Source organism: Mustela nigripes, chromosome 12 (assembly GCF_022355385.1).
Source record: "Mustela nigripes isolate SB6536 chromosome 12, MUSNIG.SB6536, whole genome shotgun sequence".
Lineage (NCBI taxonomy): Eukaryota > Metazoa > Chordata > Mammalia > Carnivora > Mustelidae > Mustela > Mustela nigripes.
Window position 1 is genome coordinate 30,014,282 of NC_081568.1, and position 26,705 is coordinate 30,040,986.

Genomic DNA, 26,705 nt, shown 5'->3' on the forward strand with positions numbered 1-26,705 from the left:
CCTCTTAATTTCCGAGGTCTCCCAAGTACTTGTAGCTTCGTTTCAGAGCAAGGAGATAGTTGCTTCTGTGGTCCCAGTGGGAACCTTCCACATGAGCTTCTGGAGATGCCTCTTTTGCTACAAGGGTCCGCTTCTTTCAGCCAGAAGTACTGGTAGTCTTTCTCAACTCTTGTTGCTTCCCAGAATGCCTCCTGACCCATTTCTTTCTATTTTTTCCCCCAAAATCTACTTATTTATGTGTCAGAGAGAGAGAAAGAGAGAGAGAACACAAGCAAGGGGAGCAGCAAGCAGAAGGCTAGAGGGAAGCAGGCTCCCTGCTGTGCAAGGAGCCCGATCTGGGACTTGATCCAAAGACCCCAGGATCATGACCTGAGCCGAAGGCAGATGCTTAGCCAACTGAGTCACCCAGGCATCCCTTGTCTTACTCATTTCTTAAAGGCTGTCTGGATGCCTGAATGCTTTGGGGGCACCATAGAGGAGTAGTTCTCAGCTGGGTGTAGTTTTTTCCCCCTAGGGCTCAGCTGGCCATGCCTGGAGACGCTTTTGGCTGACACCAATGGGTAAGGTGCTACCGGCGTCCAGTGGGTAGAAGGCAGGGAAGGGGCTAAGTGCCATATGACACACGGGACAGCCTTCCACAGCGAACAGCGACCCATCCCAACATGTCATTGTGCTGAGCTGAAGAAGGACTCTTAAGATTAAAATAAATGAGAAAATCTAAACTTTGCTCTCAGTAAAATGGCAAACACACTAGAAAATTGAGTAGCATTCAAAAATCAACTAAAGTGAAGTATTTCTAAACTTTTGGGGGCTGCAAACCGCCCCCCCATAGGAAGAAGCAGTTTGCATTGCAGCCCAACGCATACAAATGCAGCTGTAATGTGTGTGTGTGTGTGTGTGTGCGCACATGCGCGCACAGATGTCTCCCAGAGCAATACTAACCTGTGCTGAAGGCAGAGCTTTCTATTTTTATATCATTTGGTTCCATTAAAAAAAAATGTGGTCACACCCCAGTGAATTATTTCTATTGTTCACGAATGTGTTCGGAATCTGGAGTTTGAATAATACTGAACAAAATGTGTAAGAAAATTGAACACAGTTTCATATAAATCCAGGTTAGCACGGAAAGGCAAAGAGCAAGGGCATATTCTGTATAGAAGTCCCCCAAAGGATCAGCCATTAATTTCACAAGTAGTTATTCTGGCCAAACATTTTTTCAGAGAGAAATGAACCAGTTCTTGCCTTCCTGGGGTTCTCGATCCAGCTCAGTGGACAGACCACCACTAACTACCTGTGCAGTGATGTGCTGTATACAGAATGCACTGCAGCTCCGAGAGGAGGGGACAGGGCTGGGTTCTGTGGATCAGGAAACTGGGAGGTGGATTGGCAAAGGCTTCCCAGTGAGGTAACCTGAGGGATGGCTGAGTGGGATTTCTCCGAAGGGGCTGGGGAGGAGGAACAAGAGAATCCAGGTAGAAGGTTTCCTGGGTGGGGTGTGGAGGGAGATCCTTGAGGATGTGCATGAGGCCAAAAGATATAGGGGCACCAAGGCAGAACGTAGAACCCCCCCATACCCGGACCCTCGTGCTGCGCTAATGTAAAACCACCCTCATTAGCACGTTACTCTCCTGCTCTTCCTGTTCCCAGGGTAAATACCATCTCCCCAACCTGACATTCACAGTCTTTCATGATCGGGCCCCAGGTCAGACCTTCTTGCCTTGTTGCTCCTGACTTCCTAGCAAGTGTCCCCCATCCCAGACGATCGCCAGAATCGGTGCATCTTTCCACACTCTCATCTTATCTTTTCTTGTTCAAGGATTCCAGCCAGATGATCATTTCTCAAGGTGTAAGTTTCCAACATGGAGTAAGGAAATTCTCCCATAGAAAGCGCTGTGATGATTGCATTTGTTCTTCCAGCAGTGAATTCTCAGCACGAGCATTTCATCCTTTTCTCTCTGATGGAGAACAGTTTGTGACGCTTCAGTCCCTGCAAACCCTCAGTGTAGCCCCCGGCTTCCCCTCGCTCTCTGTGCGGGTTTAATCAATATGCCAATATCTATTTGAAAGTGAGAACAAATTACTCTTGTTCCCATTTATTTCGGGAAAAAAGTTTCTTGGGCACAACTTAATCCATGACCCAGAGTGGGTTTGGCTTCCTCTTTTTAGTTCAGACACATTCTGAAGTTGGTAGAATGTCCTCTGCCTTCCTGTCTAATACAATCCCACAGACTCTCTGTAGGATTTTCAATCAACTATGGGAAAGGACTGGGGGTCAGAGTAAGGACGTAAGCCAGACTCGCTTCCCTGATTTAAGACTGGCTCTCCTCCGATGATGATAGTCCTAACATAGAAGTTGTTTTCATCAGGACAGCGCATGTTGGTCCTTCTCCAGCTTAATGATCACCGGCGGTCTTTCCTGTAGCTCATCATCAAGGGCTACTGTCTACAAGAGCCACGCTGGCTTTCGGAATGTGAGTTCACCCAAGACATTTGAATGTAGTTTGAAATCACTTCTCCTTCACCAATGTACAAAAGCAATTTGAGAAAGTCTGTATACACAGCCACACACACACATTCACACACACAATTAAAAATAAATCTGAGAAGATGATCAGAAATCAAATCAGAAATACAAATATAATTGTATGAGATGAGACAGTCACTTAAGTCCTGGGGGTCACCAGGCTCTAAACTTCTTATTAGCAAAAACAAGAACAAAATCAAGGTCTTAGAGAACTCTTTCTGTATCTGGCCCAAGGATGCAAACCCATTTTTTAGTGAAATTTTGATTTTTTTTTTTCTGGATACAGCTATAGAAAGAAATTACCAAGTGAATCATTTTATAAAGAATATTGAGCAGTATAATGAATACTGACCTTAATAATGGTTTAATGGGTGAAGAAATATTTTTTGCATGGCTAGAGTCTTACTGATCCTCAATAAAAATTGGATTGTAGCTGACTAATGATGTTTCTGTGGGGATAATCAGACTTGACAGAAGGAAAACCCTTAGAAAATTAGAAGCATTGATGATTAATATGCTTTCAGAATTATTCAGCAGATTCCTCATGTATATTTTAGAAGTTAACATCTAATGCATTCTGTTACTGAATACCAAGGTTTTTCCTTTAAACTGTTCAAAAGGGTATTTTGAAAGTGTCTTCATTCTTTTTAGTACAGACACATTCTGAAGTTGGTAGAATGTCCTTTGCCTTCCTAACTGTCTAATACAATCTGGACTGTGTATTTCAGTATCAAGTTATTTCTTTACTTCCCCAAGTTGTCTGCACAGAAATCACCATCCTGATTCCTATGGCTGTTCTTTCTGCTGTAGGAATCTTATCGGTTCATATCTAGGGGTACGTCTCTCCATTTGAGCAACAATATTAGCTCTTCAAACTGTCTCCATTTTTTTTTTCCAGTTCAGACAAGTTTTAGTTTTATGTTTTTGATGCCTAAGACAGGTGAAATGTTCCTGTCATTCTGATAAAGGTTAAATAAACATCCATAATCCCTTGGTTTGGATCTTGTCCTCTATATCCTCATCTGGTAGGTCGTATTTTCTTTCCTATTTTTTCATCTTTCTGGGAACATTTCTCAGGTTCACCCCCACATTATTAATTCAAGTTTCTCCAGTATCAGTTTTGGTCTTTACTGTATTAGGTGTGGATTTTTATTCTCCTTATAAAATTCTGGCTTTGTTACATTGCTTCTTTTTTATTATGAACAATTTCAAACATAGTAGAAAATGTCAGGAATACCTCTATATCCATGACCCAGTTTTGTCAAATCTTAACAGTTGCCGTATTTTCTTCAGTGGTACAAAAATAAAACATCACAGAAACGGGCAGCCTGTACTCGGCACCCTGAACCTCCCCCCACCACCATCTTCTTGGAGATGTTTGCATTTGGTGCTATGGTTTCCCTGCATGTTTAATCATCATGCTAACATGTATGTTTATTTATGAATGGTAGGATATTGTTTTGAAGGTTTCTACACTCCTTATAAATACAATGACATGCAAGTATCCTTTGGTGACGAATGTTCCTCCACAACATTATGTTTTTTACTCTCATGCAAGTTGAATTGTAAAGCTCTAGTTCATTCGGCTTCACTGCTATAGTTTCCTACCCTTTAAGTACACTGTAGTTTATTTATCAACTATTTTGATGCTAGACATTTAAATTGTTCCATTTTTTAACATTAAAAGCAATGTTGCAATGAGCAACTTCATGTATGTTTCCTTGAACATGTATGTTTCCTTGAGTAGAAGAACTCCCCCCTCACCCCCCTCCCACCCCTCTCGCGGTATGAACATACAAATGAATGCGTGCATATCTTCACCTCTGTCACCTGGTAGAAAATTGTTCCTCGGAATATTTGTAGCTACCTCCACTCCACGGACAGTGTGTTCAAAACTCTTCTTGTTGCCCATCCTTGCCAGTATTGGGTTTCATCAGACTTATAAATAGAGTCAATCTGATGGAGGTAAAATGATATGTCCTTATTGCTTTGATTTGCATTTCCTTATTTCTAGTGAGGTCAAATATAAGTTTCTAACTTTATTACTTATTTTATGAATTGACTATATGTTTTTCCTATCTTTATTGGTATATATGCCTATAAATAATATATGCAGGTATATGTTAACTTATTTATATACATAAATTATATGTGTAGTACATATATTTACATTGTAAATATTAATAAGCATTAATATATACATATAAATACTAGTCCTTAGTCAGTAATGTGTGTTGCAAATACCTTCAGCTAGCCTGTGACTTATCTTTCACTTCACTTACAGTATCTATTAATGAACAAAATTATTTTATTCAAAGTAGTTAAATATCTCAATTTTTCTTTAATGATTTATGTGGGTTTTTTTTAAACAACTTCCTTTTTCCAAGGTCCTTAAGCAAAATTATGTTTTATCCCCCAAATTTTAAAATTTTGCTCTTCATATTTGAGGTCTCAGTCTACCTGAAATTTACTTTTAGGCATGGAGAATAGGAAACTAACTTAATATATGGACATTTTTTTCATATAGGTAACCAGTGGCCCCAACATCAATTGTTGAATCATTAATCCTTTCTCCTCTTGATTTGTAATGGGATCTTTCTTGTATATCAGATCTCCACACATTGATGGATCTGGTTCTGAGTTCTATAGTCTATTCCTTTTCCCTCTGTCAATACCACACTGTCTTAATTTCTGCCGGTATATAGAATCATATCTGGTACATAATTCTACTCTACCTCATTCTCTTCAAAATTGTCTTTTCTTGACCTTTTCCTCTTCAATATAGATTTTAGAGTCAACTTTTTAATACCATGAAAAACTCTATTGAGATTTTAAAAGTCAAAATTGTGTTGAATTCTGTTTGAATGTATAGATTAATTCTGGAGGAATTGGTATCTTTGTGATATAAACTCATCCAATTCAGGGCCATGTTATATCTCATTCATTTATTTGGATCTTTCCAAAGTCTTCTAGTGCACTTTTGTTACACTTACTCTCTGGTTTTTTGTACTTGGAAGGCTGTTTTAAATTAGTTTAATCTGTGGAAATTTCTTCCTTTCTTTCTTTTTTTTATTTTGTAGACACAATTTTCTTTTCATGCACCTTTCCCTTGTGTTTTTGAAAAGAATGTGTGTTCTCTTATTTTGGTGTCTAGGGTTCTATATATGTCTACTTGATCAAGCTTTCTAATATTGTTGTTCAAACTTCTATGTTGTCAGTTGATCTATTAGTTATTGAGAGAGATAAATTAAAATTTCCCACTATATCTCCCTGTACTTCTCTTAATCTTTTTCTTGATATATATGTGAGGTTGTAATATTAGGTACATACGAGCTTAGAATCATCTTATATTCCTGGTGGTTCCTTTAATCATTAGTTAACAACCATTTTTAACATTAATGATGCTGCTTCTCTTTTAAAGTTTATGTTGTTCAGTGATAATACAGATATACTGGTTTCATCTTAGCTATTGCTTAAAGTATCTTTTACATTTTTTTACTTTTATCTCTCTGTATCTTATGTTGTAGGTACTTTCTCAAAACAATGTATTTAACTGGTAAAAATCCAGTCTGACAAGCACCATTTTTTAAATGGCAGGGTTTAAAAAAAATATTTATTTTATTTTATTTTTTTCAGCATTCCAAAATTCCTTGTTTATGCACCACACCCAGTGCTCCATGCAATACGTGCCCTCCTTAATACCCACCACCAAGCTCACCCCCCCATAAAACCCTCATTTTTTCTTCAGAGAACAGTCTCTCATGATTTGTCTCCCCCTCCAAAGTTTGGTTTTTTTTTTTTTTAGAGTTATTATAATTATTAGCATGTTCTATGTATTTCTACCATTTTACTTTGTGTTTTTTACTCTGCTTTTTTCTTTATTTGGTGTTGGGGAGAATCTTTGTCACTTCTCTCCTGTTTTTCACAGGATTGAAAAGTCGTGTCTAGCCCTCCTTTCTTAGTCCCCCTTTTTCTTAGCCCCCCTTTCCCCTCTATTGGGATGAATTATACTTTCTTTTATTTACCACCCCAGAATTGTTAACTTTCAGACTTTTATAGGACACCTGGGTGGCTCAGTTGGTTAAGCTTTGGACTCTTGGTTTCAGTGCGGGTCATGAGTGCAGGGTCATGAGATCAAGCCTTGTGTTGAGCTCCCCGCTCAGCGGGAATCTGCTTAAGATTGTCTCTCCCTCTCCCTCAGCCCCTCCCCCAGCCATGTGCACACGTGTGCACGAGCACTCTCTCTCTCAAATAAATAAAGAAAATCTTAAAAGAAAAATCTTTCATAGTCTGAAGTTAATATCTATTATTCTCATCACAAACAATAAAAGGATCTTAGCAGCCTCCATCTAAGTCAATTCTTTCCTGTCTTAATATGTTCTCTATCAATATTTTTGTCCTGCCTTGTTTAGTAGCCATAGGTTAGACACTTTTTCTTACAGTAATGCTTATTTAGATTTTTCCAGATGTTTATGAGTTTCTCTGCCTATTACTTTTTGCATATATATTTTTTAAAGATTATTTATTTATTTATTTATTTGACAGACAGAGATCACAAGTAGGCAGAGAGGCAGGCAGAGAGAGAAGAGGAAGCAGGCTCCCTGCTGAGCAGAGAGCCCAATGTGGGCTCTGAGATCATGACCTGAGCCGAAGGCAGAGGCTTTAACCCACTGAGCCATCCAGGTGCCCCCGCTTTTTTTTTTTTTTTTTTTTTTTTTGATGTAGCGTTCCAAGATTCATTGTTTACGTACAACACCCCGTGCTCCCTGCAATACGTGCCCTCCTCCTTGTTCTTTCCTTCTTCTTCCTGAAGTAAACTTTTCAGTAAATCCTTGAGGGTCTGTTGTTGATAAACTCTCTCCAACTCTGTGATCCAGTTCCTGCTTTGCTTTCCTTGTCAAAAAACCATTTAATCAAGTATAGAATTTTTTTTTAAAGATTTTATTTATTTATTTGACAGAGACAGAAACCACAAGTAGGCAGAGAGGCAGGCAGAGAGAGAGAGAGGAGGAAGCAGGCTCCCCGCTGAGCAGAGAGCCCAGTGTGGGGCTCGATCCCAGGACCCTGAGATCATGACCTGAGCTGAAGGCAGAGGCTTAACCCACTGAGCCACCCAGGCGCCCCAAGTATAGGATTTTGTGATGGTGATAATGTCTGCTAGCATCGTGTTTCAAGTTTAGGAGGAGGAATGAGAAGGTAGAACCATCTCGGGTTTAAACCAGCTGGTGATCACAATACGTAAAAGAGAACTGGGACACAGTTGGTGCCCAAATGTGAAGTCACTTTACAAAGACCACAGGAAGTCCATCGCGATGGTGGCGCTCCCACCCTTAGCATCCGTCGTCCTGTGCGGTAGGCACAAGCATGTCCCCCTTCCCACTAGACCAGCGAACCGCATGTCCTCTTTCTCCTCTCGCTCTCGACTCTTAACCTCCTGGGTCCCAAGTGCAGGGTATGAGCTCAGCCCTGTTTTGCACCAGCCCACTGGCGGTCTCACCAGATACGTTTTGTGTTTGCTCCTCCCAGTCTTCCCTACAGGACTCATCTTTTTACTCCCAGCTTTTTGAAATCATTCTCATCAGCACACGAGCATGTATGCCATCCTTACAGAAGAGACTCCCTTGACCCCCGGCCCCTCCCACTCCCATCTGGTTGCTCTGCTTTTCTTCAAGCTAGAATTACTGTGTTGTCTACATTCACTGTTACCACTTTTTTTAACCTCTCTGCACTGTTCAGCCAACTCCAACATGCTTCTACCTCTATTGCTCATGTAAAGAGGGCCAATGACCTCCATTTTTCCAAACATAATATCATTCCGTGAACACATCACATGCCATTAAATTTTAAATAATTTTAAAAAATAATGAAAATTTGTGGGGTGCCTGGGTGGCTCAGTGCATTAAAGCCTCTGCCTTTGGCTCAGGTCATGATCCTGGGGTCTTGGGATTGAGTCCCATATCGGGCTGTCTGCTCAGCAGGGAGCCTGCTTCCTCCTCTCTTTCTGCCTGCCTCTCTGCCTACTTGTGATCTCTGTCTGTCAAACGAATAAATAAAATAACAAAAAAATAATGAAAATTTGTAATACATCTGACTATTTTCTTAAGATAAATTTCTAATAGGATTACAAAAATTGAATAGCTCAAATGCTTGATATAGACTGGAAAATTATCCCACAGAAAGAGAGAAAAGGAGAGAGGGAAAGAGAGAGATCTCCCTTTTTAAGCCAGATCCTCCTGACACTCTGGACAGTAGTTTTCTTTGCTACTAAACTCCCAGGGGAAGTGACTGGCTAGACACTTAGAGCTTTAACATTAACCAGGTGAAAACTGGGGTCTTTCAAAAAACATTCATTTTGTATTTACCAAGTGCAGAGCTCACTCTAAGATCTGGCTCCTGAAGAGAACGTTTGGTCATTCACTCCTTCTCTTATCTGACAAATACATATTGAGTGCCTGCTGTATACATAACACTGAATTCTAAATGCGCCACCATTTTGGCTCCTTAGAAATGTTTTCGTTTCCTACCTAAATAGTGCCCACTCCTTCTTGAATCCAGAGGTATCGCCACAGAATGTTGTCAGTGAATTATTATTCGTTATTCTTTGAAGCCACAAGGATTCCAAGTTTGAAATTTCTAGAACAGCGTGATGAAACTCTGGCCTTGGGTTTTCCTGCCGTGTTTACAGCCACCTCTTACATCATGCTTTGCCTATGTATCTCCTCCTTCAGCAGGTAGCAAATAAGTAGGTGCCTAATACCTTGGTTTCTGGCCATTTGCTTAACTTTCCACAGCCCCATTATCTTTAGAAAGGAAGGCTCTGAGGGAGAGAGATATAGTAGCTTGTGCTTGGTTGACTGGTTTATGTTCTTCAAAAGGCAGTACCCCACAGGGGTTATGCATAGTTGGTGTGTCGTGTGTGTGTGTGTGTGTGCGCGCACATGCGTGCTCACCAAGATAAAGGAGTCAGAGAAGCTTTGAGGGGAGGATTCTAGAAGTTACTTGGTGCCTGGGATATCTGAGCTACAGTCAGATGAGAGTTTCCTGAAGCAGGAACAGAAAAGAGCAAACACTTTTGCCCATGGCTGGTACTTAGCATGCTCTCTCCCAACACCCCACTCCTGCCACGATAGAAACACACCTTGGATTAGTTAGATCTATTCAGGTTGGAGGAAAACATTCAGGCAGATTATCTGGGGGAAAGGAAGGAGCAAGGGAAACTATCCCACGTCTTTGTAGACGCTCTGAATCCCTTGCTGCTGAGTCTGATATTGAGCAGGCTGATTTTCTGCAGAACCAGAAGTCTCTCCCAAGGGATCACAGGGGAGCTCTGTGCCCCACCCCTCAGCATGCACATGGTTGGTGGGTACATTTCCCAAGGAGAGGGTCTAATTGTGTCATTTGATCCCCAGTCATTTTAGTTAGGAATACACTAAACTTCCAGCCTTCACAACCACCCTCACTGCCAAGGACAACACAGTACAAAGAAAAGTTCCAGAAGACTTCTCCTTACATCTTAGTGACCCAGATGACCTCATGGTCACCCCTAGATGCAAAGGAGGCTCAGAAATCCAGTGTTTATAGCTCTTGTAGCATCTACAGAGAAGAGGGAAGGGAGAAAGGATTTAGGTTGAAATTCTGCCTTGCCCTCGGATACAAAGCTCTCCTTTTGGGAGATTTTCACACAAGGCTTCTCAGAGGTGGTTGGTCTGTATATGGTTGTCTTAGGTTCAGGTCTAGATCCTGGCTCCATCATTTTTGGCCCGGGTGGCAGGACTGACTTCACCTAAATCATATAGCCCAAGCCAAAGCAACTTAATGCTTAGAAGACCCACCCCAGAAGGGGCACAGGGTATGGATGAATTTTCCAGAAAAGGTCTATGGAATGATTTGTTGAAGATCTTGGAAAGAATTATTGATAGATTTTAACCCCTTTATTCAGTTCCTCCTGTGCCTTGAGTTTTGCTATTTAAGAATCCAGATGAATGCTATAGTCATATATTTTTATTATGCCTAAATTATTTTAGAAGTTCACTCTTTTTATTTCTTATGCATTTTATAAATTCCTACAGTGTGCCAGGGAGTGAGCAAGGTTTGGCGTTATAATAGAAACTGATGTAGACAATATTGCCTTCTTCAAGGCATTTGGCATTTTCAATCTATTGTGGGAGTCACAATTATGAAATCATTCCACAGATAAATATGTAATCACAAGTTAATAATGTGATAAAAGAGGAGAGATCTATGAGGATATACAGGAAGAGAACCTGATCTTATCTGGGGTGCAGAGAAAGCATCTCTAAGAGAGTTATTTTAAGCAGAGATATAAGAATTTAAAAAGGCAAAAGATGGGCAATGAGGGATGATCTCCAAGCGCAGGCACAGGGAATAACATGTACAAAGACCCTGAGACAGGAGAAGGCAGATGTGCTTCCCACATTGAAAGAAGAACCAATATTCTTTCTGGCTGGAGCAAGATGAGAAGGAATAAATTGGTATGAGATGGGGCGTGAACTGGCAGTAACACAGAATCTCTAAAGGGACAAAGGCCATGGGAATGACCTGTCACTTTTCCATCCAACCAACTGAATCTTGAGAATTTGCATTGGAGGAGATGACCCAGTTTCCATCCATGACACATTGTCTCATGGGAGACCCTTTGCCTCCAACCATTCTTGTTCTGGTGTGTTGAGGTGTTGAGGAAGCCCAGTTAAAAACCCGTATCCTCTTTGTCCACTTTCTGAATCAACTGAGAAATAAGACAATGTAGTCGGCAGATAAAGAATCAAATTGCCATCCATATGGGTGAATACCATCCTTATTTCCGAGAAGGCTGGGCAGGGAATGTAGCTTACTCTAAGGTACAAAGCGGGTTTGCGAACTCCTCTCTGACTAGGGGAGAGCCCCCTAGAAGGAAAGTTTGCATCTGCAGAGAAGTCACACCTGCCCAGGTCACTGTGTTCCACTTTTCCAGGTTGAGAAGGGAGGTGGGAGGGACCAAATTTGCTCCTAACTCCACCTCCCGCCCCCAGGTCCTTTGATACATTAGCTTCACTTAATTCACAAATGTAAACCAAATGCTTCCATCCAGGGCTAGGCTACTGTCTCTACCTCTTTAGGGAAGCAAAGGGGTTGAACAAGAATCCAACGGCATTTGGGGGAACTCTCTGCATGATTCCAAACTTCCATGGGGAATAAGTATTCCTTTCTCATCCATCATCAAGAGCTGTTAAGAGAAGGACATCATATAACCTGATCCTTATGAATGAAGATGAATTCTGATAAATGATATCCTATCTTCTAGGAGGGTTATAATATTGAACACAAAGCCACAGTCCCCAAAGCCTTTAAGTTCTTTGCTGAACCAACTTCGTTTTTTCTTTTTCATCCACATAAATGAAATTCCCCAGTTGTTTCTTTTTCAAGCCTTGCTTGAAGTAACAGATGCCAACAATATGTCTAAATCAAAAGTGTAAACTTCAGAATATTAGTGCTGGAAAGGATCCTATAGGTCATCAGTCTAATCCCATTCCTTGTTTTATTAGAAAACATGAGACCCAGAGAGACTAAGTGTCTCACCCAGGGTCAAATAGTCATCTGTGTCCCTCTCCTAATTACTTGGATTCTGTGACCAGGGGTATTTCCAACTACACCATGTGGATACATCAGAGATACTCACTATTTATAGAATACTTGTGATGCTTTTATAAAAATAAACATACAGGGGCACCTGGGTCACTTAAGCAACTGACTCTTGATTTTGGCTCAGGTCATGATCTCAGGGTCCTGGGATCGAGCCTTGAGTTAGGCTCTGTGCTCAGCAGGAAGTCTGCTTCAGGATTCTCTCTCCCTCTGCCTCTCCCCCACATGTGTGCCCCCACTGAAATAAATAAATCTTTAAAAAAATAAGAAATAAACATACAGGTGTTTGCCAAATAAATCACCCTTGTTAGTGGTAATTTTTATTTTGTGTATTAGTTTTTCTTGGAGTAGAATAACCCTTGAACTTGTTTTGCATTCAGTCAGTGGTTTGACTTTTCTGGTTCTAAATAAATGTCTCCTTTTTAATGTTCTCTTTTCCTAATTAACAACGTGCCAAGTAGAAAGCGATAAGTTATGCACTTTAATTACAATAACCCCAGGCTACTGAGAGAATTCTTATCACCATCTCCTACCGTGCATTCCATGTTCACTTAGAAATGGCATTGGTAAAAACTTCATGTAAGCCGTGGATTTGAACTCTGAGGTGGTGGGGCCATCCGTGAACAAGAGCAGAGAATTTTATCCCATGTTTTTTCCAGTCATGTTGTGCTCCTTTCCTTCCTATTAAAAATGGGAAGTGACTATCAGCCCAGGTTATGATGAGAGATAGGGAATTTGAGATGCCGTAAAGGGTAGTAGAAAGCAGCATTGGGAACCCAGAATTCTGGATCAGCTCTGCCACTGATCAGCTGTCTCAAGTCACAGGGACTTTCTGAGCCCAGTTTACCCATCTGTAAAATGGACTTGTGCTAGTCAATCCCTAAGTTCTTTCTATAGAGGTCAAAATTTATTTGACTCTGAGTCCTTATAATTCCATACTCCTTTCCCCCACTCTTATCTCATACCCTTCGTTTCCCCAAAACAAAGAGTAACCTCTAGCTTCAAGGAGATATGCAATATCATGTCAAAACAGAGTGGTTTTTATAAATACCAAAGGACCTTATCCAATGAATAATACATGCTTTATTCAACTCGTTAGAACGAAGAGAGAATCTGGCATCATTTCCATTTTCATCATGGTACCATTTCATAGCTATGGCAACATGTCCATGGTCCTTTTCTCTAAGGAGTTTCCTTCAAGACAGACATTCTAGGTGGGCTAAGGGGCAGGAGGATTCCTCAGCTACCTACCCCAACCTCAGCGTCTTCATTTTCTTCTGGCTGAAATATCTTAGATACTTGGCACCAGAAAGTGCATGGTAAGGTGTTACAGATATTGAACTAGGGGTCATATGATCCAGTTTTGGTCCTCGATCATCTAATGAGTTGCATGACCTTGATCTCAAGTCACTTGTCTTCTGTGACCTCAGTTTACACATTTATGAAATGGGAAATTTGGACTGGATAGTGTCTAAGGTCTCCTTCAGCTTTAAAGTATGTAAAGTGTTACTTAAATGGACTTAAATAGATAATGGAAAGGTCTTTCAAGAAGCCTAAAATTATGGGTCCTGCCTTCAAGGGGTTCACAATTGAGTTGGGAAAAACAAGGGGAGCATTCCAGGGCCAGGAGTTCAGAGGCGGAAATAAAATTTTTAACATCTGTTGATATTTTCAAGCTATGGAAGTTTATTCTAAGCTCAGAGTTGGGGCACATATCCCTGTGTGTGTGTGTGTGTGTGTGTGTGTGTGTGTGTGTCTGTGTGTGTGTGTGTGTGTCTGTGTAATCATCATCTTTTCTCTAGAAGTGTCTGATGTTCTCTTTTTAAAATATCACTTGATTTTGGCCTTTTGATGATACACATTCCGCTCTGTCTCCATAGGGTGCGGTTGGAAGTCTAGGTAAGCTATGTGTAGGCTATAGGAGAGAAAGAAAAGATGGCAGTGTGGGAAAAAAGTAATAACCAGTCTTGGGATAAGAAAACACAAGATGTATTAAGGAGACAACTGCTTGGCCAGTTTGGCCATCAGGACTTTGGAAGACGGAAAAAAATGCTGACAATACAATTTGGAGTCAGACTATAAGTAGTAATGATGTAGTCAAAAGAGAAACCAAAGTTTCTAATTCTAGCTCTGTTATTTTACCATCTGCATGCCTTTGAAGAAGTTATTTAATCTTTCTGAGCTTCTATTTTACATGGTAAAATGCAGATGATAATACCAACGATATAGAAATTTTTTTTTTAAGATTTTATTTATTTATTCAACACAGAGATTACAAGTAGGCAGAAAGAGAGAGGGAAGTGGGCTCCCCGCTGAGTAGAAATCCCGATGCGGGGCTGGATCCAAGGACCCTGAGATCATGAGCGTAGCCAAAAGCAGAGACTTAACCTGTAAGGTTTTATAGGTGAAATAAACACGACACCAGGCAAGGTAGGTGCAAGGCAAGATTTATTAAAGGCACTCTGCGGCGAAGTTTCAGGGCTCAGGAGAAGGGGAGCCAGGAAAGTTGCGCCGGAAGGAGGTGGGCACCCTCGGGTGAGGTTCCACGACTCTGGAAAGCAGAGTGGGGGAAGTCGCACTGGGAGGGGGTTGGCAGGGGTCTTTTATCTGTTTCCTGCATAGTTATCGGGTCGCCTATGGAGACATGACCTGGGCATACATCCTTTTGGCGGGAGAATCAAGGGTGAAGGAAAGGGTGGGGGAAGAGGCTGGAAGATGGTGGGACCCGGCGGTCAGTATGAAAAGTTCTTGGCACAGTAAAACTGGTCATAAGTGTTAATTTTCCAAATCCCAGGCTCTTTCCACCTCCACAGTGGCTTCTTCTCTGACAGGCAGCTGGGAAAGGAGTGACCAGTCAGACCTGGCTCTGAGTGAGGGTTGGCCCGTTACAAGGTCTTTGATCTTAGTCAAGCCATTTAACCTTTCTGAGCTTCAATTTACTCATCTACAAAGTGAAATTAACAGTTAGTACTTTGCAGGATTATTGTGAAGTATAGAATTGGGTTACATTTTGCACACAACCATACCCGTTAATCGTGGAGACACGGTAGGTTTCAATAAATGATGGCGATGAGGGAAAGAAGGAGGAAAAGGAGGGGTTACCATTGAGATCCTTGAACTTGCAACCAAGAGCCTAGGATTGCTCTTGTAGTTTGTGGGGGTCTTTGAAAGTTTTTGTTTTTCAGATAGGGTATCATAAGAGGAAATGAAGAGAATCTTGACTTTGATGAGCACGGTACAAGAATGGTGAGACTGTGCCCAGGGCAGGGAGAATGCCTTGGGGGCAGAGAGAGACTGGTTCCCTGGAGACAAAACCCAGCTGTCTTCATGTATGTGCTATATAGTTCTTTTATTGCCAAATGGATTCTTTCCTCCTTAATCTGACCATTGTGAATCTATGAGAGAGACAGACGTGGAAACGGAGAGTGAGGAAAGGACCCACAGAAAGAGGGAGAGTTGAGGAGAGAGGTGGAAAGATGCATAGCTACAGAGAGACAGGAGAGAGGAAAGCTGTGTTCACAGGCTTCCTGGCTTTTTATGTGAAGACATCTGGCACATGGCTATGCCGGCTGGACGCAGGTGGCTTAGGAGAATCGCATCCAGGTATAAACCTGGAATCAACAGGCTTGAATTTTCAGCTGCCATGTGGGCTATTTTAAATAAAACTACAGGGAATTGAAGTGAAGGTGGTGAGAACACCACCTCCTCTCTGTTATCCCACCTTCACCAAAATGTGCTTGAACACCTGAGAAGGGCTCCTTCCCTGCTGTCTCTGTGTTACCTGCCCACTGCCATCTGGCTCTTCCTGGTCCAGAGATTTCTGGTCGACCCTGTGCCCACAGAGAAGGCTTCCCACACCCTCTTTCTGCATGTTCTTTTTCATCTGCGTGCTTTTTTTTTTTTTCTTTCCCTAAAGGAGGGTGAGTTTGCTTTCATAAGAAAGGTGTTCAGCTTGGCTTATTCTGAAAGCAGAATGTCTTTAAGTTCAGTTTCTCTTTTTCTTGACTCCCTCCTATCCTTTCCTCTCCTTTTTCTAGCCAGTCATCCAAACACTGAAGGTCTGATGGGCTCTGACAACCTACAAAAGTTAGTTTCTATTGCCAGTTGTTTCTGCTCTAAGGGCTGGTGTCCAGTGTGTAGGCAGTTGGTACCTAGGCCCCAACCAACTGGGAGGAAATGGGGGTGCTATGGAGCAGCACTGGGGGGTGCCCAGACCCTGGGGGGTGCCACCAGTGTGCGCCTAAGGCAGGACTAAGGCAGGACTGCTGTGACCATTCCCCAAAGGATAATGTCATCTATTGTCTCCTAAGAGTTTTTCTCAGCTCACCTTCTAGTTCTCAAAGATCCCATTGTCCTGCTAAGATGTTGGAAGTGGTGGCACCCGAGATACCCATTTGCTGGTTGTAGGGGTGTTTTCTCTAGTGCAACGTCTCTTTCTTGTTTTAAAGAAATTGTAATGAAATATTTCATACATCAAGAGTTCATGTAAAGGTAATATGAACACTCATACCCAGCACCTGTGTTAAGAAAAAGACTGTTAACAGAGCACTCAGAGGCTTCTCTGTCCTGCAGCTCATTCACTACCCTCTTCTAACTTCCCCCAGGTATTTATGGTCTTACTTTGCTTAGGAGTTTAAAACATATAAAAATATAGAGAACAATATATATATGTTTAAAGTGATACATATTTACATAGAAATACATATATTTAGTTCAATATAATTCTATATATATATATACATATATATCTCTGTACATTTCTAAATAATATATCAAATTTGCTTGCTGTTGAATTTTATATAAATGACATCAAACTGGGTATGTTCTTCTGCTAATTGCATTTTTTGCGTGAAATAATGTGAGATTAAGCCATGTCGATGCATTTAAATACTCATTCCTTCATTTCTTCTGCAATATAGTGTTCCACTCCATAGATACAGTATAATTCACTTATCTATTCTCTGTTGACAGATACTTAGGGTGTTACTAGTTTTTATAAATAGAAAATTTGAAATGTTTTTTACAATGATAAATTCTGATGCTATGAATGTGTTTTGGACATGACCTGGTACACATGTGGGAGAATTTCTCCAGATTTTATATGTTGGGGTGAAATTGCTGCATCAAAAGGTGTGAACATTATCTCCTTATTTCCAAGAATTTTTACAAAGTGGTCGTATACATCAAACATCAGGGTATGAAGAGTCTTCATGGAGCCCATCCTTGGTAATAGTCTTTTATTGCCCAACATTTACATTTCCTGCCAGTCTTGTCAGTATAAAATGGCAGATCTTTCTGGTATTTAATTGGCATTTCCTTAGTCCTTATGAGATGAAACTTTTTTTTTTTTTTTTTTTTTGGGTCATTGAGGCGTCCTCTCTTGTGTTGAATTCTTTGTGTGTTTCCAACACATCCCAATCCATCTGATGGAACTCTCTGTATATGGCTCAGGCTAGAAAAGGGAGGGAAGATGTATGGTGACAGCCTGTGCTCTTTTCTCCCCAAAGGCCCCGAAGAAGCAGGAAGTGGCCGCTACGGATCCCGTTATACGATCGACATGGGAGTCGATGAAGATGATGACGGATTTGAAGACTACCTAGATTTGGATGTCTCCTTTGAGGAGGTAACCAAATCTCTGCTCGTAAAACCTGGGTGTTCTTGATCTCATGCTGAACAAGGCAATTTAACCAAGGGACCATGAACATTTTACTTCAAACTTACTTAATTTGGCCCATTTGCTCTTAACATTTATTTATTTTCTCTATTAGGCTCCAGGTGCTCATAAATTCATAGTAACTAGGGACCGACCATGCAAATGTCCTATAGCCAGCCCCTGCCTGCTGACTTCACAATCTGGCAGAACCACATTTAGATTTCCCACCAAGTAGACATGTATAAAGTCAGGTATTAAAAGGAAATGAACAATTCCTTGACAAAGTAATACATCTTTGTGATATTATAATAATAAAAATCAGGTGCTATCAGCTTTACCACTGATTTTCTGAATAGCATAGGGAAAGGTACTTAAAATCCTTGAGCCTCAAGTGCTTATCCATAAATAGGTTCTACACTCTAGGGTTTTGAGAAATAACAAAACTGACCATATTTTAAAGTATTAGACATCAGCCATAAATAAGGCTGTCTAAACACTGTGCTCTGTGTCAAACCTGAACCCTTTCTCTTCTCTGGCTTTAGGTGAAACCGCTCTCTGCTCTCAAAGGAGGAAATAGGAAATATTTGGTGGAATCCAGGAAGGAACACAGGTCAAACCCAAAGACTGCTCCGAGGCTTGTCCCCCCTACTCTAGCGTCTCTCCCAATGACTACGGTGGCTCCCCAGCCCACTCCAGCGGAGAGGAAAGGGAAGAAGGGCATGGCTATAATGCCAAGGCTCTTTGACATGTCTTGTGATGAAGTGATCTGCTCTGCTGACAGCTTTTGTATCAATGACTACACCTGGGGGGGCTCACGGTGCCATTGCAACCTGGGCAAAGGTGGTGTGAGCTGCTCAGAAGGTAAGCCCTTGGTGGGAAGAAGAATGTGGTGGGGAGGTTGGCTCCAGTGGGACCCAGGGGCAGTTTTGTTTGCCACACATGGTTCCATGGTTCCTTCTAGCCCTTTTTTTTTCCCCTTTAGATAAGCACCTTGTCCATGTATTCATAATTAAGTTAGCTGTCCAGGAAAAACGTAAGGCCACTTCCATTGCTTCTAGTTGAATAGAAGCAATGTGTTTCTATGTGTGCCGTACATGTAGTATTTTTGGAGCAATTATTGAATAATCCTAATGACACCTTGGGGAGACAGACTTTACTTGGATCACATCTCTACTGAAAAAGTGCTGCTGAAACATGGGCATGAAGTTATGAAAGATGATAACTGAGCCAACTTGTAGCACATAAATATCCAGCTAGAAGGCAGGTGTCAGTGATCTTGAAATTATTGATTTCTTTTTTAGGGTATCAAGTTAACAATCTCTAGTTTCTCCCTAAGAATTTCAGAAGCTCAGAGTTCCCAAGAATCAGAATCATAGGTGTCAAAAGTAGAGAAGATAATAAGCTAGGTGTAACAGATTTGGGGGGTTTCACTTAATGACTTCTAGGCAATGGCATATATTGATTTTTGCACTTGAACAAATAAGGAAATCATATAGTATGCTTTTATGTTGTCTTTTTCTCTTTTTAGATATTGTTATACAGTATCCTCAGTTCTTTGGCCACTCCTATGTAACTTTTGAGCCTCTGAAGAACTCCTATCAGGCGTTTCAAATTACTCTTGAATTTAGGGTAAGGATTAGTTGTTTGATGAATGCCAATTGGACGGACATCTTAGCTGGCATTGGACCATATCAACTAGGGTGCGCTGGGAGTGCAGGAAGTGTGGAGGTATACCCCAAAAGTAAATACGACACAGAGTCTGTCCTTAAACACATTCACAGGGTAGCAAGAACAATGGGCACATTCATACGTTCAAGGGTGCAGTGAGCGGAGGGTGGATTCTGTGTGTTACTGAACTACGGAAGTGGCTGGCTGGCCAGTGAGAGCGTGTAGGTCCCAGCCCTGTAGCTCATCATGGTGACTCTTCACAGACCGGGATCTCAGAGGCATAACGAATTCCCCATTCCAAAATCCCTCGTAAAGGGAGCTCCCATGTCTGCCATCCTTGCTATGACTGTAATCGAACGCATAGAAAAACTGCTCTATACACAGTCCTTGCACGTAGTGAGAGCCCAGGGGATGCTCTCTGACCTGAATCAACAACAAATCAGATCTCAGTGCAGGACTTCAGCTTAGAGTTCTTCTTTTGGGCATCTCAGCACAGCAAGGGTTGATGATCTGGAAACAAGTCCCCTTTGAGGTCATGGTCACAGTGTTGAGTGTCCAAAAGATGATCCGTCCCAGTCTCGGGCAGCCAACAAGTGTGAAAACAACCCAGTCTAGCAGCAGGGCAGATTTTATTGGCCTGTTCCCCTAACAGAAGGAAAGAGGCAAATGCGCACCCTTCTCCAGAGGGAGGGAAGTGAAAAGGACTTGTGTTTTTGTTTTTGTTTTTTTTAAAAAAAAAAAAAAAAAAAAAAAAAAGTATGTTCTTTGGTGGAAATAGAATTCGATGGACATGCAAACAGCCTCTCTGCCTGCAGTCTTTGTGCACATGGTTTTCCTGGGGCTCTGCTGGCGGACCCGCCAAGCAAGGGAAGAGGAGGGCCAAGCCAGCTTTCCCTAAACTCGCTGCCATTCCTCACACCCTGTTTATATTGCTGCCCTCTGTTTACTGGAAAGGAACAGAGACTTGGGACCTGGGAGTTCACTGGAGTACCGTGTGCTCAACCCCTTTGTAAATAGGGCCACAGAGAGAACGCTCAGGTTCCACAGTCATGAGTGTTTCCAGGTGGTGCTCATTGTTCATGTGGCTTTTGTTCATACACTAGGCAGAGGCGGAGGATGGCTTACTGCTCTACTGCGGGGAGAATGAAAACGGGAGAGGCGATTTCATGTCTCTGGCCATCATCCGACGCTCGCTCCAATTCAGGTAACTCCCACCAAAACCCCCTGTATTTGTTAATACCATCCTACATTATGTTTATGTTTTTATAGTGTGAGTAAAATATAAATGGGATGGGTCCCTGCTGATAAATGAACGAGGTATATAAGGCGAGCCTGGAGAAATTTACTGAATAGTGGCATAGCAGGAACGCAGGTCCGCCTCGAAGCTTGAGTTCAGTCCGTTCATTCAACAGGAAATACTTTTGGAGCCCCTGCAGTATACCAGGCACGGTTGTAGGTCTGGTGACTGCAACAGTGAGCCCAAGCAATCCAGTCCCTTCACTCCCCAAGCTCAAGTAGATGTGACAGGAAGGAAGCTGGGATCTTCTCATCTCCTGTGGCAAATAGGACTGATGGCCACAGAGAGCAGACAGGAGCCTATAGCCTCCTGAGTGTTCCCAGAGGCTCAAAGCCCATCCTTGGCTCAGCATCCCCCCAACCCCCGCCCCGGGGCTGCAGACTGGCACTCCTCCTCAGCCCTGGTCATTTCTCTCCCAACATACTTTGGAAGCCACCTTAAATCTGTGAGGGGTTTTCTGGGGCCAAGTTTTGTGGAGGTGTGAGGGTTTGAACCACCCTCATGGTGGTGTACACAGCAGCTGAGAATGACCAAGGAGGATCAGCCTTGACCTTGTCCCTAGTGCACTGGTTAAGGTCCTGATGGCACCATTCCTCTGCTGCCTGACCTTCAGCAAGTGACTTAACCTCTCTGAGCCCGCATTTCCTCCCAGGACTCTTGTGAGGAGGAAATGAATGAATACATGAAAGTGCTCAGAGCGGTGCCTGGCTCGTAGTAAGCACTCCAGAAGCATCCACTGTTGTTGTCTTTTGATTATTTCAGCCCCCAGATTACTTTAGGTTAAGCTGGAGAAGACGGTAGAACATCCCACTTGGGGAAGACAGTGGTCCACCATTGCTTTGACTCATGGGGGTCCGAGGCTGGGCCAGGGTCTGGACAGCGGTTCTCACACTCACACACACACTAACGCTCAGAGGATGTGTAGCACTGGCAGGAGTTTATGGCAGCCGCCCTCCAGCTTTGCATCTCCTGATTCCTCCGCCCCCTCTAGATAAGCCTACTCCGCCACGCATCTCCACCCCATTCCTCTGCACCGAGGATCATCGAGGAGACGCAGGGAATCCATGAGAAGTAGCTGCAGTTAGTGCAAGTCCTGAGAAGGATGATGTTGGTCACGTGTCCTTCCCCACTGGCCATCTCGGGAAGCGGCATGGCAGCCGTCTGGAAATTGACGGGAAAGGGTCAGAATTCTAGACGTCAGGCATAGTGACTAGCGGGTGCCCTGGGCCATAGGGAAGTTGGAGAAAGAAAACAAAAACAAGAATAAAGCAATCGTCTGAGAATGTTCCCCCTCCGCCCACACCCCCCAGCAAAGCTGGGGCCTCCTGTGGAAACGGCACTGCCTTTGGGCACAGCTGAACACAGATGGCGGCGCTGGCCGGCTTGCCAAGATGAGTGTGAAGACTTGTGTTTTTTACATTTTATTAATATCACTGAGCCCATCATCTGGGAGTTGGGGAAAGTCCCCAGGGAAATACCTGGAAGCAGAATGACTCAAGTTCTAGTTCGCCGTACCTTGGATCCACTTGAAGCATCTGTCAGTCACTGGTGGCAGGAGGGAGGTCTTAGCTGCCCATCCTTTTCGAAGCTGCAGAGAAAATCAGGTTGGAGAAGGCCCCACATTTGAAGGCAAAGTGTAGCTCTTTCATGTGGAGATTGAAGCAGTTCTTGATACTCATAAACATATCCAAACAGGTTGACTCTCAAAGAAGCCATCACCCCGAAAATGCTGTTGGGGGGGTCAGAACACCTAATGAGCCGGTTGAACAGAGGGCCTTTTCCTCCTTTTCCTCCCCACAGGTTTAACTGCGGAACCGGGGTTGCCATCATTATAAGTGAAAGCAAAATCAAACTAGGGGCCTGGCACACGGTCATGCTCTACAGAGATGGGCTGAAAGGGCTACTGCAGGTGAACAACGGCACCCCCGTGTCGGGCCAGTCCCAGGTGAGTGTGAGCGCCCTCCATTAGCATCCCTGCCTCCTCCCCACCCCCACCTTCCCAACCCCCTCCCTGCTGAGAGCTGAGGCAGACAGGGCAGGACACAGGCTCAGGGCACTCATCCATCCCACATCTATTGAGGAGAAGAGTTGAATTTGCAAGCATCATCACTGAGGGGGTGCAGAAACACACAGTTGGCCTTGTGCTCATGGCCGTGGCCTCTTTCCACAAGGACATCAAAGCCAGGGGAGAAGAAGGCCCATATTGGAAGAATAGAAGCCATTATTAGTGCCAAACACAAAGCTTGCTTTTAAGGCAAGGGTGTTGCCGTGTGACTTTAGAAAACAGTCCTGAAAAGTTCCCTTGGTTGAATCTGCAGGAATGATCCTTTTATCTACCACATTGCGGGGGTGTGGGGGGGTGATTACAGGAAGTGGTCAAACAATTTAACTGTTGGGCTACGCAGTAAATCACCTAGGTATTCACATATTGGTCATGCACTGGGCAATTTTAGAGCCCTGTTTAGAATAAACGGTTTGGATTAGCAAGCTGCCAAGGAACTGAGTCTGTAATTATAATCAGGCAGGTGTCTGTATTCTCTGAGGAAAAATGTAGCAAAAAAGCCTTTGTGTATATGTGTGTGGTTTCCTCCCTGCCTGGACTATTCCCTATTTTTTACTGGCAGGACATATTATATAAAGGGCCATGCCTTGCTGATTCCCATTAATTTGGACCCCCGTGGTTCCAAAGGAACAAGAATCCAATTGAGTCATTGAATCCTGTAAGGTCACTTACGCATATACGCATGTTATTTCTAAGGAAAAAAAGACAAGATAAATGAACTACAGAATCATATACATGCCAGGACAACAGCCCTAATATGATTACAGTTAAGTCTGATAGGAATAAAGAAGCTTTGAACTTGGATCCCAAATACTAACTGTGAAAATAGGATGGAGAAGCTGTAATAGAAGCAATACATGTGAAAATGTCTTACAGTTTAAAGCAAGGAAATTCAATAAAGGTTAATAAACAGAACCATGTAGTAACAACAAGCTCAAGAAATGATAAGTCCCATTAGTAGAGACCTCCAGAAAAATGGAGGTGATAGTCCTATTATATTCTAGGAGCTATGTATATAGCCTCCAGTGCTCTAATGGTAACTCAGATCCTCTAAGAGGCTTGCATTCAGATCTGTGATTGCACTCTAGGAGGACCACAGTCGAATTGAAGCATGTTTAAACAACAGTTATTGAAACAGGAAATTGACCTAAAATCCTTAGAATGATCAACAGAAGGAGCATTGTTTACTTTGGAGAGAAGATGAAGGTGTGGATGGTGCCTTTTCATCATAGAGGGAGAGTTTGGGGGAAGAAGGACTTACTCTGTGGACCCCCAAGGTGAAGTGGGATGGGGAGATCCTAAGGAAGTGATTTTAACTCCAATTTATCATACAAAGGTATGCAGAAGTGCAACAGATGATCTCAGAGACTGTTCCCTGTCTTTGGGGGTGTGCAGAAAATACGTTACCAGAATCTTTTGGTAGGGACACACAAGGGCTCCAGGAGTCAATGGGAGATTGGACTGTATGAGTTTCCATATCTTTTCCAATCCTGTGGATCTATAATTTTAATGAATATAAGAATTAATTGCAAGAAGCATTTAATTTTATGGCTACTCAGGGCAATGTTTGCCTCTACTACCCGGATTTGCTAGCAAGTTGAATAAGCAGGACAATTGTGGAATGTTTGGTAAACTGTCTTGGGAGATAGTGACTCTGTCTTTTTTTTTTTTTTTTTTTAATTTTTAATTAGTTATTTGTCAGAGTGAAAGGGAGAGAGAGACAGAGAACACGCACAAGCAGGGGGAGCTGCAGGCAGAGCGAGAAGCAGATTCTCCATGTAGCAAGGAGCTTGATGCCTGACTTGATCCCAGGACCCTGGGATTGTGACCTAAACTGAAGGCAGCCTCTTAACTCACTGAGCCACCCAGGTGCCCCGTGACTCTGTCTTAAATCAAGGTTTACAAAGTTCTTTAGGGTCTGGCTTCAGCCTGATTCTGTAGGGGAGCTCTGTAGTATAAGTTACATCTCAGAGTGATCCCAACCAAAGCAAGGGAATTGGACTTTCACAATTTGGCACCCGTCAAAAACTGTTAAGTGCTGTGCTGGGTATAGGCTAACTCCAGGGCACTTCCAATTCTCTGATAGCAGGCAAAACAGGCTCCAGAACCCAAAGCAAACCTATCAGAGGAAGGTAAAAGCCAATTTTATCAGACTATTGTCTAGGATGTTGTGAGGGAGGCTCAGAGGAACCACTCACCCTACAATCCATGGAATGTTCCAGAAAAGAAAAAAGAAAAAGATTGAGTTGTCAGGCCCCTACTGTGATCCTGGAGCAAGGAACAGAGTGAAAATGGGATCCAGAGTGAGTTCTGAGGATCTTAATGAAATAAGCCCACAGGGCATTCAATTCATCTAACAAAAGCAGTGTGCCCAGTGGCTGGCGAACAATCCTTAAAATTCTCTGTAAGTACTTTAAAGCGGCCTAGCTCATATTCAGTCCACTAGTTATAAATCATTCTTATCTATTCATTAGAAAAGATAAAGTAATGATTTAGATGTTCTATTTGTTGGCAACAAAAGTCTAAAAGATAAAGATTTTCTTTATTTCAGTGGCTTACATTCTGGGCTTTTTATAAATTCTGGCAACATGATTTTCCCAGCCCCCTTTAATCCAAATGAATAAGATATTTCTTTAATATATAAAAACAGCAACAACAACAAAAAACAAATGACAAAGGGTACCTTAATTTTGTCCTACCTAATGTTCAGGTCAGTATTTTATAACCTCAAAACCTACAATCCAGATTGTGGTTTTCTCTAAGATTAGAAATGTCCCTACCTAACTATAGATATACACATACACAAAAGTTGTATCCGTGAGCAAATTTCAAAATATTTTGCAACACAATCTGTGTGGCACTCCTGCCCTCTCCCCCGCCACACACAACTTTTCTTGCAGGACATAGTATATGGGAGACTAGGGAAGTAAAAGGTAAGTGTTAGCCCATATATACACAAAATTAGCATTATCACCTTTTGAGACACGCAAGAGCCCTATGATTCATCCAAGGTACACAGTAAGTTGGTGTCGGGACTGGAAAGAGAAAGTTGTTTTTGGATGTCCAGCATGGTGCCCTGCCTGTTGGGTTACTCTTGGCTCTGACCCACCTTCCCTTCTTTTCCCTTCCAGGCATTCCAAAACCCCTTCTCAAAACACAGCCCTCGGAGGAGCTCCCTAGGTTTCCTATAGCAACCATGGGTTTAATTTTCCAGGCAATGTTGTAAACATAAATACAGATGGAAGAAAGCAGGGGGGCTATAAACTACATCTTAACCATGCCCCTCATTAAAAATCTGTTGTGTTTTGGCTTTCGATTTTGGTCAGTGAGTTACAGTGTTCATCTTTCTTAAAGGGCCAGTACAGTAAAATTACCTTCCGGACACCCCTCTATCTTGGAGGGGCTCCCAGCGCATACTGGTTGGTCAGAGCAACAGGAACAAACAGAGGCTTTCAAGGCTGTGTACAGTCACTCACCGTTAATGGGAAGAGAATCGACATGAGGCCTTGGCCCCTAGGGAAGGCACTCAGTGGAGCTGACGTGGGTAAGTGGTTGCCCAGTTGCCTGGGTGCTCTTCTGGGATTGCCCTTCTGGTGTGGGCCAGGGAGGTGAACAGTTTCATGGACTGCAACTGTAGGCATGTGGTTACCCCAGAGGTGGGCCCAAGAGGTGAGGTTGGTGCTTTGCAGACATGGTGACCTGAGCCTGACCAGCAAGACGTGGTAAACAATATGGCACACCTAACCCTTGGTTGTGTCCTGCTGCCCTTGGCCTTCTCCATGAAGCCTGGCACCAAGCAGTTTAGCCCTTTCACCCTTCCTCCTCAGTCCAGTGGAAGAGCCAACACAATAATGCAAGAAGA

The 26,705-nt window shown here is 42.6% G+C and overlaps 1 protein-coding gene across 1 annotated transcript in view; it reads left to right on the forward strand.

The window, feature by feature from the left end:
• Window positions 1–26,705, forward strand: part of EGFLAM (EGF like, fibronectin type III and laminin G domains) — a 181,090-nt gene that overhangs the window by 111,932 nt on the left and 42,453 nt on the right. The window contains exons 8-13 of the mRNA XM_059417018.1: window positions 17,671–17,786; window positions 18,359–18,677; window positions 19,345–19,445; window positions 20,588–20,688; window positions 22,582–22,726; window positions 26,198–26,387. Of these exons, the coding sequence (XP_059273001.1) occupies window positions 17,671–17,786; window positions 18,359–18,677; window positions 19,345–19,445; window positions 20,588–20,688; window positions 22,582–22,726; window positions 26,198–26,387 (972 nt within the window). The remainder of the gene's footprint in view (window positions 1–17,670; window positions 17,787–18,358; window positions 18,678–19,344; window positions 19,446–20,587; window positions 20,689–22,581; window positions 22,727–26,197; window positions 26,388–26,705) is intronic.